The sequence below is a fragment of the Anomalospiza imberbis genome, chromosome 1, assembly GCF_031753505.1.
Source record: "Anomalospiza imberbis isolate Cuckoo-Finch-1a 21T00152 chromosome 1, ASM3175350v1, whole genome shotgun sequence".
In the NCBI taxonomy this organism is placed as follows: domain Eukaryota; kingdom Metazoa; phylum Chordata; class Aves; order Passeriformes; family Viduidae; genus Anomalospiza; species Anomalospiza imberbis.
In genome coordinates this window covers 142,192,608-142,205,044 of record NC_089681.1, presented here as the reverse complement: position 1 = coordinate 142,205,044, position 12,437 = coordinate 142,192,608, and the positions used below count along the sequence as shown (strand labels likewise).

Below are 12,437 nucleotides of genomic sequence, written 5' to 3'. Positions count from 1 at the left end.
TAAAGTTGAAGATCAAACTTCATTTCCATATGCCATTAGAAATATTAATTTAGTAAGTGGAGGTGGTGACAGACAATCATAAGTTTAGAGTAGAATTCTTTGAGTTAGAAATCTGGGTTGAAATGTTGGGTAGGATCCAGTTATGCTGAACCTCAAAGGGTAAAATGCAATGTAACAAAATTTTAAATCATGAGGAGTGAGAGCCTTATAAACTCCAGGATATATTTTCTCCCTTCACATCAAATAATACTCATTTCTAAAATAGTAATGAAATGGAAATTAGATTTGTAAGTGGAATTAATTGGGCTGTATCTGATTCCAGCTTTCTCCAAATGACAATCGCTATTCTAGCAGTTTTTCTGATTTAATAGGAGCAGGGGATCAGTGGCAAAGAAGAGATTGATGTGAAGGTTCATAAGACTAGAGTGCTGCTGGCCTGATCTCAGTTCCTTCAAATCCCTTGTCTTTCTCTTCTTTGAAAATGGTATATAAAATTTTCTATTCCTTCTGTAAGCTACAAATGAGCATGGACTCTTCTTTCTCCCAAAGGCTTGCTGCCTTAATTCACTTGTCAGTCATAAACAATCTTCTCTTTCTGAAAGCCTGAATACTATCAGTATTGTTGGGAAAATGGGTCTGGAAGGAAAAAAAGAATTGCATTCAGGAGAGTCTTGGGCACCACAAATTATTTGGGTTTTGGACAGGTCAACATTTATCTGTTTTATGGCTCTATCATGATGTTGCATAGAAGTTATTCCTGGATGCTCTCTGTTCCAGCACTATCCTATATAATTATACATCCCTTAGCTGAACTCTCCTCTGGTGCTGCACAGACCTTCCCTGCTCTAACAGTTCTGACATCAGCAGATGCTGGAACACTCAAGTCTGTATCAGAAATAGTCAACTGGCTCTAAAAAAGCAACATTTAAAAATTAAATTTAAAACAGAGTTACTTAATTAAATCTCACTATTTCTGAAGGATTTTTTTGCAGACTCTATAGTTTTACTTTTATGTTGGTTAAATAAAACACTAAAAACCCAAAAGTTTTTCAAAACAAAGGCAACTCTAATCCCTATGTAAAATCCAAAACAGTATTAGGCAAGTATAGCTTGAATCAAGAGAAACTGATCAAGAATGAATAAGATAATACTGTTAATCTTTAGCCTATTTAATATACAATAACAAATACTTTTAAAGGGCAATAAACTGTGCCAATAGCCTACTTTTAAATAAACAATAATTGCTGAAAAGAAATTGTTGCAGTTGTTATCAAATAATATTTCCTTCAGGTATTTAGTGAATTGGTACAAAGTTTATCCAAAGTATTTTTAATGCCGTGGATTATCTTCATTTTAGCAACTAAAGATAGCAGTACTGCTAACAGCAAAGAACTTTCTGTGGAGAGAGCAAAGATGTCAGACCACTGTGACTCTGAGATGCCTTCATCAAAATATGCTCCATTAACACTCCCACAGTTCTTTTCCTTTGCCTCTGCATCAACCCAGCTAACTAAAAAAAAAATAAAAATCAATAGACCTGTTTTCAGTGCTGAACTGTAACTTCCCTGGAGTATAGAGATTGACAGAAATGTAATATTTCCAGATTTATTAACCAAAAAAGCTGATTCGCATTTCACTGGAAATGTTTTGTTTTCTGATAACTTTGCTACTGCCATACGAGTACCTGCAAGAAAACACACCTATGTGTCTCTGCAAAAATCACTTCCCGAAAGTCTCACAAATGAGAGAGTCCCTGATATCTACTCCTGCTTTCAGATTAGAGAATGAAAAAGAGGACACGATTCCTTAAGGTAATATTGGTGAAGCACCGCTTTCATCAAATAAAACAAGCCAGGCTCTGCAGAGACAGCAGTAAAGATGCAGGAGGTCAATGAGCAGCCGTGCTGATGCTCTGTAAGTCCAAATCTAAACACCTACGGCCATGCCCTGCTCAAACAAACCACATCCTCCACACAGCAGCTTCCACACAGCTTCCAGCAATTCCAACTGCTTGTGGCAGTCCCCGAGGTGCTGTCTGCTCCTCCCATCCTTTCATCAGTCACATCATCCATTCTCCTGTGCCACAGTACAATGGAAACCGTGTTTCAGAAAAGGCTGAGGTGAAGCCTCACCTGCAGAGGCACCAGAGGACAAACCCAAGTCCACAGTAGGGGTCCAAGCAGATCGCGACTTCCCGGGAGGGATAAAGCTCACACTGCAGCTTAATAGAACGACAAAAGGCACTAGTGGCTGCATGAGACATCTGAAAGACAACAGCAAAGCAATTAAAATGATCAACTGTGTCATTGGAAGGCTCACTCCCAGACTGCACCAAGTGCTCACATCAATTACAGGATAAAAACACCAAATAAATATTGACTTTATGCTCAATGTAATTTACTTTATGGACACAGGTAATTTATATCTTAGAAAACATAATTTTCCTTCAAGAGGGCATCCACATAATTGTGAAAGGGAAGAGGAGACAGAATGAATGGTAAGTTTAAAGTGATTTAGGAAGAAAGCTGTGAGTGGTTTAAAGATGTGCTCCAAGCTGTATGCAAAGCTAATGATAACATGCTATACGTTCTGCAAGAATAAAGGAATGAATGACTGAATGAAACACTTTGTTGATCATCAGTAACATATTTTAAAGTATGTATTTCTTAACAAAATAAAGGAAAAATGCCACAGCACTTTTTAAATTGAAAGGGATTTTGCCAGCAAAGCAGTACTAAAGAGGTAATCATTCAGCAATAAAAATCCCCAATAAACTTAGTAAAGTGTCTGTAAATAAACATCTGTAAAATATCTTCATGTTATCCAGCTCCTAGTTGAGAAACAGGCTCTTAAAATCTTGGTAAGGAAGCTTTCAAAGATAATACAAGCAGAAAGTAGAAAGGAAAAACCTGATCCAAAGGAAATTATTCTGACTTTTTTCCTAGTTTTAGGATGCTTTCCACACTCACCCATCCTGACTTACAAGTTCTAACGACAATGGAAATGGGAAAATATCTTTTAATGTTTGTTCCCTCTATTAGTAACAAGAAAGACACCAGTGTTAGAAATACAGTCTGGATATGAGTTAACCTATCAAAACTTTGATCTGCCACATAGGGAGCTGGCTGCTTTATATACTGCTCACTGAGAGTCAATGGAGGAAAACGGGCACTTGGAAGGTAAAATTTATTTGATCTTAAAGTAAACAGGGGAATAAATCTCCAGAAGTGACGTTTCCTCCATTCCAATGACAGCCATAACTGAGGCTGGATGTGTTCCAAGTGATGCAAAAGGACCAGCTCTGAATGGGTGTCTGTGTGGTGATCATCTGCAGCCTGCACATTAATTCTACTCCAGCTGAATCAAGACCACTTTTTCACAAGGGACTAAACTGAACTCTATTGATATAGAACTGCTGTTGTTCTGTGAATTTTACACCATACTGCATGTAAGCAATTGAAAATATTGAGAGTAAATGCAAGTGGAATCTACTACTTTCAAAGTGATTAGAAAGCATTTATCAACTTTTCAGGAGCCACGGGAGTTATTTAGGCATTTCTTTTAATTTAGTACCACTGCATTATGAATATAAGCCTTGTGGCCTCTTTTGATCATTTTATAATTAATTAATCACTAGTGATGATGTAGTAGATGGTAACTGTTTACACTGACCTGCTGAATCAGTGACCTGCAGGCTCTGTGACCCAGATATTAGAAGCTAATCAAGAATTCCTTGATAGATTTATCTGTATTTCCCTCTAGCCACACTAAGAAAGGCTCATCGACTTGTCCTGCCTTTGACTATCTTTGAAGTTTCCCAAATACTCACTTTGCATAGTTAGTAGTCATTTCTGCAAGTCTGATAAAGTGTAAGTCAGGCCTGATTTAATACAGATGACTGCATCTGGAACAATCATTTGAGCCTTTCTCTAGAGGAAATGAAGACTTATGTGACATTCACGCCTTTAAAAAATAGCTGTTGTAGATAAGTCAGATAAATTACACCCTTAAAGTCCCTGCTTCTCACTGTTGGCTACTGAGGAGCCCAATGACTACTCCACATCTCTAGGCATTGTAGCTACTCAAAGTTACATGGAATAAATGCTGCAGGAGTGTCCAATATGTAACCACCAGCCAGGTCAACCATTTAACCATCAGTCAGCCTCAGGCTGGTCACTTCAACAGCTCTGTGCTTCCATCTCCTCATCCAAAAACTGGGAAAAGGATGTTTTCTTAGTTTATAAATTGTGCTGACACTTTCTGCAAAAAGATGGGTGATACCGAGGAGTGTGAGGAATTCAGCATAGGCTCCAAGTGTGATACATCAGCAGAGTTGCTAAAGTAATCATAATCCTTGGATACACAATAAATAGGGGTAAGGAAGAATAACAACAGAGTGATTTTAGTATGTCTCGGTGAAACCTGTCGTGGGATACATAAGTTAGGTAAAACAGATTTGATAAATTGTGGCTAGAGGGTTGGAGAAAATGGCAGAATAGATTTCAAGAGCTCAAAAGGCCTCATCTTAGCAAACAAATCTATCAGTGAATTTTTGCACCTTACTCTAGTACTATATTGGGTGAATACACCAAAGAAATCATCAGGTCCTTTAATTGCAAGAAGAAGAGAATATTGAGAACCAATGGGCAGTAGCTGAGTTGCAAAAGAAGGGAGCAATGAATGGGCACTGGATCAAGCAGGAAAAGGATGACAGTCTCATTTTCTTCATAAAATGGAAATAACAGATGCCTAAGTTGAAAAATGTTTCAGGCAGACAAACTAGTGGTCTGTGCACAGGAATAATGGAATGAAAGTTTTCGCCTGAGGAGGAGGAGAGGGGCTAATCCCAGCATACAGAGTCCTGTAGAAAGTAGAGAAGAACTAATTGAATGTCAATGGATTCAAACAATATCTGCATGGGAGGAAGTACTTCAATTCCTGCTTCCAAACATCACGAGGTATCACAAATTAGGAGCAACCACCTGCCAGCCAGGCAGGATGGCAAGAAGGGCAGCTTTAACAAGAAGTCCCTACCTTTACCCCTGCCAGCATGCCAGTGGTGGAGACACTGAAGTCAAGGTAAGCAAGTGTTTCAGGGTTAGAAGGTTTGTAGATCTGTGCAGGCCGCTTCTTTGGCAAATCGTCTGGTGGAGACAGAGACAGAAAACGTGTGTATGTCACTGACAAGCCCAGTGACAAAAGAGACAGAGCTCCCCTGGCCCCAGCACTCACCTGTGTCCAGGACCGGAGGCCACGTCCTGATATCCACCGCTGCCGCCGCCTCTCGCGACCGTAACAATTTACAAATTAATTGCGTGGTCATTAAGCAGGCAGAGCGGCTCACCTAGAAATTAAAGAAATAAATAAAACACAGTGGGATACTAATTAACTCCCCCATGAAACTGGGCAAGACCGTGACTTATCTTCTGCCAGAATGGGACACAGGTATATCAAGTTTGTTTTCTGACAGGCAGGTGGGAAGATGCTCAACAATGCAGCTCACAAAGACAAAGTCATGTGAGTTTTACAACTTACATGAAAACTGCACTTTGAGAAGAGCATTGTAATGAAATTAAAAGCACCTTAATAGTGAGAATGTGACCTTTCCAGCACATTGTATCAGCTCTCACCCCAAAGTGCCAGTAAAGAAGACTGTGTCCAAAAGATTTCCTATGTGACAGTAACATATCTTGGTTCATAAATAATATTTTCAGATAAACTAAAACCTAGTCTGACATTTTATATTAATAATTTTGCTAGCTTAAGTCAATTTTATGTTAGCCATGTATTTCCAATTCCTGTGATAGTGATAAACCACTGGGAGCTCTTCTGATATTGGCAAAAGTAGCTCTAGAATAGAAATTGTGGAAGTGGCACTAAGAAATGAAATTGTGAGCTTACAGCAAATTCCATCTGCACTGAACTTTAATGACACATGCTGAATTCTCCTTTTAGATTTGCTATTCTTAAAAGCTCATAGGTATCAACTACAAGAATATTTCTTACTTAATGAGAATACTTCTTTATTTTATTAATAAAAATTAATATGCTTAAGGAATTCAGGCAAACATGCATAAAAGCACTGAAATCACTGAAGATAAAACACAGGAAAAACTGGGAAGGCAATATTTTTTTCTTTTCCCCAAACTTTCAAAATCTGTGCAAATGCTGCTAAGAGTATTTTTACTTTTTAAGGGAAATGAAACATTTCATGGCACACGAAATTTCCTGTGTTTAAACTAATAAAATCAATAATAATATGTACACTAAATTTTACCACTGAGCAGAAGAGAACATCTTCTATTGACAGTGATCTCATGGAAGTCAGTTTTTAGAACACCAAAAATTTGGACATTTTGAAATTTGGAGCAAACATCACTGAATCAAACTCCAATCTCTTGACACTCTAATCCCATCACTGCCCTGTAGAGACTGTTTAAATACTTCAAGCTAAAAGTGAATACAAACAAGGCCACTGCAGCACCTCTTAATCCATCTTCATTCTCATGGCAAGGCAAATTAATTCTTACATCACTAATCTTAATCCATGATAATCTTGATTTGGGACACTAAACCATAAACAAAAGAAATTTCAAGGGTTGGTGGTTCCCAGCCCCCTCAGGAATGACATAATCTGGACGATCAGAAGGTTCATTAAAATACAGAATATCCATGCCTGGAGAATTCCACATCAGAGGAATTGGGAAGGTGGGATAGTGGGAAGGTTAAACACAGGGATAGTGGGAAGGTTAAATAACACAGCTTAGCTACAGGTTAGAAACTGCTCAAGATGGGGTTCAATTCAGTTATATTCTGCACTACCAGCTCAACAAAAACACAACAAATTTTACTCAGAAGTCATTCTTACTGACTTCAAAAGGTGCTGTGCCAGACATTCAACATGTTACAGCAGGCATTGACCCCATCACTTCAGGAAATTTGAGTGACTGCACTGGCAATGAAAGGACAGCTGCAATATTTTAATTTCTACAAGGCCATTAATCTCAAAATTGAAGGGAATTCTTGTGTAAAACAAAGCTGAGAGGTTTATAAGTCAAACTGGGATTAATATGGCTAATAAATGTCAACATTTTATCTAAAGGGACAATGAATACAAGCAAGCTTAAATCTGTCAGTTTTTTATCATGAAATCAAACACCTAGTTTAGCTATTAAACATCAAAAGAAAAAACACATTTTACATCACTTCTGTTAACAATTGATGTTTAAAAATACCAAGTGCCAAAATATTCAATAACAAGAATCCTGAAAATAATAGAACAATTTTTCATACCTCTTCTGATACTTTGTGGCATCTGATGCCATAAGGAAAGCCAAAATTTACAACTATCTCTACTAGTTGTTAATTGAAAATATCAAAATTAATTATCAATGGAAAAAACACATTTGTTTAAACTGGTTTCTTCAGAATTCCAATCAGTAAATTAGAAACTGCCCAATGTAAAGGGCTATCTAATTTCAACTATTTTTACTTCCCTCAGTGCCAAGCACATTGCAGTTATTTATGTGCAACAAAGGTCAAACATTGTTAGATAAAGCCAAAATATCAAAAGAAAGCACTGAAGGAAAAAGTCTGAGCAACACCTTCCTGGATGAAACAAAAGACTGACCAACACCTTCATAACAAGACTTTGAAATTGTTTTAAATGCAGAACAATTGGATATTCAGAGGTGAGCATGCCACCAGGTGAGGATAAACTTCCCACTGAGGTTCTTCTCAACAGCCTGTGTGGCTCTGCCTGTGAGGAATCCTACCCTTCTTGGCATATAGTTAAATATAAAGAAGCATTTTAAACATGTTTCTTGAAAACAGTCACGCAACAGGGGCAAAATGTGACAGCTCAGGTGAGCAGGCTGAAGTTGCCCAAGCAGCGTTGATTTTGCAACATCCTGAAGTCCTGAGTCCTGGGAAGGAGTACAACTCTTCAACCCAACTACCCCTCACTCAGGTCACTGCTCCTAAAGACACAACTCTTTCATCAGACACACCCATTTCATGCACTGGTGCAATCTGAGGTGTCTGCTCACCTCCACGATCATCTTCACGGTGGGCAGCGTGGTGGCGATGTTCTGGGGGTGCGGCGGTCGCACCGTTATTGGCACACAGCCCGCGTATAGGCACCCGTAAAACGCCGCAATCAGGTCTATCCCTGCACGGAGACAAAGCAGAAAGCCTCCCCTGAAAATCAAACAGCTTAATCACAGACTCCTGTGTCAGCATAAATATTACTTGGAACTGAACCCAGAAGGTTAAATGAGTGACTAAGCCCTTTAACAGACTTATTTTTCAGCCCCTTGTCAGTATTTGTTCAGCTTCAGTATTCCTCCCAGCTGCACCGTTCTGAGCACAAAAAACCACAGGCGACACCCAAAACTGCAGCCAGATAGCAACATTTAGGAGAACTCCAGTTTGCTGTTCAGGAAGTAACCCGTTAAAAAGACTGATTTCTACAGGTTAATTATCTTCCTAAATGTACATTTATAGAGTGTACAAGAAGAGGGATGTACCAGCAAAAGGACAAGGTAGGGTGATGTTTGGTCTTATCAGCTGCAGAAAGAACATCTGGAGGTTCCATAAAACACTGTCTTTCTCTTGCCATTTTTAACCTCACATAGGCAGTCTTGACTTATCTCCCAGAAATTTTACAGTAAAAAAGGGAGTAATGATTTTGAAATCCTGCTTCTAACATAAAATTCAGTGCTGTGCAATATAAATATTGACTGCAGGTGATGGACAAGGGACAGCACCCTTCAAGCTACCTAAGGAGGCTGAACAGACAACAGTTCAAAGATGCCATGAATACTGCTGTCGGTCACCTCCCTGGTGCTGTACACAGCCTATGATAAGATCACATAGGTCATCTTGGGGCTGGTTTATTCTTTCAGTGGAAAAGGACGTGCAGTACTGGTAGGTTATTGTTCCTTCAATAAAATGCTTCATTCATGGGAAATGAAATACAGAAAACATTTAAGTTTAAAGTATTAGTCTTCTTTTGTGGAAAAGGTTTTCCCATATTAACCATTGCGAAACTTTTCCTATAACTACAAAGATATAACCAGTGTCTTGCAGTCCTTACAAACCAAGTATCACATTACAGATCTTAAATCAGACTTTATTTCGCTAACACACAAGAAATGTTAAAGATAAAAGAGTAGCACTAGATCAGAAATAATTTCAAGCAAATGTCAAATGTGTTACCACTTAACACAAACTTAAAAGCCTTGATGCCAAAGGATGAAAATCAAAACCAAGAACGCTATCTAGATTAAGAATCTATGGAGAAAATTGTAATGACAATTTTATATTTCTTAATCGTTTGCTACTTATCAATCAAATTTCTACTCTAAAAATCCTCATGTATTACTTCATGGTTATTGTTGCTTTAGCCTGATGAAATGCAGCACATCCAAGAGGGAATTGAACAGGAGAACCTAAGAACACTTAGAAGATGGAACTGCATGTTCATAAAATAGTCTGTATCAAATTAAAAAAAATAGCAGTAATTAAATTTGACTGCTCGTAAGAGACAGGTTTTAAAAACACAGGTTAGTCTTAAGCTGAACCCAAAGAAATAAAATCTGTGTGTATGGATACAGAGAGATTATTTTTAACTACATTTGACTAAATTCCAAGGAATGTGCATAAGGCAAACACCTTGTGTTTGACAATTCCCATGGTGCACATGGTAACACCCCTGCTGCAGCACCGATCAGAAGGATCTTCAAGGACTTCCACGAGTCCCAAGGTACTGCTACAGCAATTCTTTACCTGGTGGGTAAACCAAAGCCACGTGGTCTCCATCCTGCAAATGTCCCCTCTCCATCAGCATGACAGCTATCTTCTCAGCTCGTTTATGCAGCTGGACACACGTCAGTGAGTTGGCTATTGTTCCCTGCATGGGAAGAAAGATAAATGTCACAGGACATAATGTGATGGGCTGAAACTCTATTTTCCTCTTCACTTTAGAAGATGTGGGATGAGGGGCAGCCACAAAATGCCATTCAATGAACTTAAAATATGGAAACATTCAGCCTTAGGCCAAACTGTAGTTGGAAGAAGAAAATGTTTCTAAAGTAGAGGAATGTTCTCTGTTCCTTTCTCTGAGCCTTCTGCCCTCAACAGTGTTTCTGCCCCCACCAAGGCAGTACAGCAGTGTGCCACTGTTCTGTACTTCCCTTGCTACACAGGCAGCATTCCTGCTGCAGCCAGGGAAGTGCCTCTATGGTCTTTGTAGAGACCATAGAAACTGGAGCATCTGTGGAGAGCAATTCTGAAAATTGCATTTTGTTGTCTGCACACTGGAGTGGAGCCAAGTGGCCCAGCAGAAATACTTTAAAGACAAAAGACACAAGACACAGGAGAAAACAATACTTTGTGATGGAAAAAAGAATTAGTCTGGAACAAAAGATAAGCACTTATATTGCATATAAATGAAAGAGAGAAGAAAGGTATTTGTTAAATCTGAATAACTCTGGTCAGCATGAGCTTGGCATTTATGAAGCATTTCAAATAGTGCAAACCCAAAATTATCTAACAGTCACAGTGTTTTAAATTGAATGAGTGTTACAGTTCTTGCACTTCCTAAATATATATGCATGTGTGCATATATGCACACACACAAGTACACATTTAGAGAAATATATACATCTGTATCACAAAATTCATACCACTGCAGGCAGACACCTCAGAAGACTAAAAGCAAATGTACAGGACAGACTGACTGCACCTAGGGCTGGTCAGGCCAGGTCTGGGCTGGGAGAAAAGGGACAGGGCAGTATGGGAAGGGCTGGATCTTGGCTTGTGTTCTTGTTCTGTGGAAAAAGAGGAGTTCAGTCTCCAGTACAGCTGTCATACACCTGGCACCTATCGCAAGCACTAAGTTCACTTTAAAAAAAGTGTTTCTGAAAAAATTGGGGGAAAAAAGGTAAGAATATACTAAAGAAGAACACATAAACACACAATTAAATAGAACAGTGCATCAAAAATGCAATGTAATACAATAAAAAGGTATTACATCACTATCCTCCTTAAGGGAGAAAGCAAGAAGGTCTACTGTTTCAAGGAGATGTTCTTTACACTCTATTTTAACAAGGCAAGGAATAATAGGTGTTTGTTCTGGTGCTGGTTTCTATCCACCCCCACCCCACACACCACTGCAGTGTTTATTGACCAGGCGTCAGAGAGGAGGGAGCAGTTTGCCAAAGGGCAAGCACTACAAGCAGTGCCATGTTACCAGGATCACCTGGCATTCACAGACTTCATTACAAACTGGCAACAAAGAGCACAGCCCAACTGGAAATAAAATGGACAAAGCCAGGGCTCAGCATTCCTCTTCATCATCCTCAGCAACCCCACTTACTGAACTACACTTCAGACAGGTTTCATCAGTCTTCTGATCAGTGTGGAGACCATTTCACTAAGAAGGCTTCAGCTAAAGACATATGCAACTCTGCGGATGCTGGACCAGAGATGACTTCTATCTGTCCAGCCCTGAGTATGCCAAAGCAACATGAGGTCTGGCTGCCCTGCCACTGCAGACCTGTCCGGAGAATGTAACATTTACAGAATGTAAATTCTCCATTTCTTCTTTCAAGAAATTGCCTGTTTTCATGGTTATGAGAAGAAGGACTCTTTATATCCCCACACACATCAGAAGCATAGGTCCTACCAGCAGATAGGGAATTGCTGTAAATCAAGTGAATTTGTGCAAAGCTTGTTTACATTTAAGACTTCTGGCACTTGCTGCCTGTGAACCAGTGGGAAGTCACTGTTTATATGAAGTGTAGGGAAGGAGAATCCTGGTGTTGGACAAGAATCACTTGCAAGCATCAGGCAATTACTCCCTTTGGGACTTTAATGAGCTATCCTGAAATGTAAAGGTGTTGCAATCTTTCATGACGCACATTAAAAACAATGTATTGCACTAATTTTGAAATATTTCAAATTCTCAAAGCTTGGGTTACAGGAAAACACTAATCTCAAAGGACTTTCATTAGTCATCCACTGCAGGATGCCTGAATGTTTTAGAACAAAGTGTACAGACAATGTCCAAGGAAGACAAAATAGGAAAAGTTACAAATCAGAACTAAAATTCAAGATGGGCAATAAAATTTGCCTGGGGCAAACCCCACCAAATCTGTCATCCTTTTCCATAAAATATTTATTCTCTCCAAAAAGCATTATGTCTCAATCAAATTTCATATGATGAGATACTCTTCACTGAGAGTAACAGAGAAACTGTATTTTAAAATCCAACTACACTTCTATGGAACAGGAATTTGTTTTGTTAATCCTTGTTTTGCACATTGTGTCCTTACTTCCCTTCCCTGTTTGAACCCTTCTGCCAGCATGGGAAGTTTGGCTTTATTTAAAACTCAAAAGCAACAGCCTTGTGTGGAAGAAATGGGATAGCACAC

The 12,437-nt window shown here is 39.0% G+C and overlaps 1 protein-coding gene across 9 annotated transcripts in view; it reads right to left on the bottom strand.

Annotated features, from left to right (window-relative positions):
- DIP2C (disco interacting protein 2 homolog C) overlaps positions 1-12,437 on the bottom strand; it is a 309,412-nt gene that overhangs the window by 44,474 nt on the left and 252,501 nt on the right. For all 9 annotated transcript variants that reach the window (XM_068174086.1, XM_068174067.1, XM_068174077.1 and 6 more), the window contains 5 exons: positions 9,790-9,913; positions 8,049-8,170; positions 5,233-5,344; positions 5,035-5,144; positions 2,133-2,263 (listed from right to left, as the gene is read on the bottom strand). In XM_068174086.1, coding sequence (XP_068030187.1) covers positions 2,133-2,263; positions 5,035-5,144; positions 5,233-5,344; positions 8,049-8,170; positions 9,790-9,913 — 599 coding nt within the window. The remainder of the gene's footprint in view (positions 1-2,132; positions 2,264-5,034; positions 5,145-5,232; positions 5,345-8,048; positions 8,171-9,789; positions 9,914-12,437) is intronic.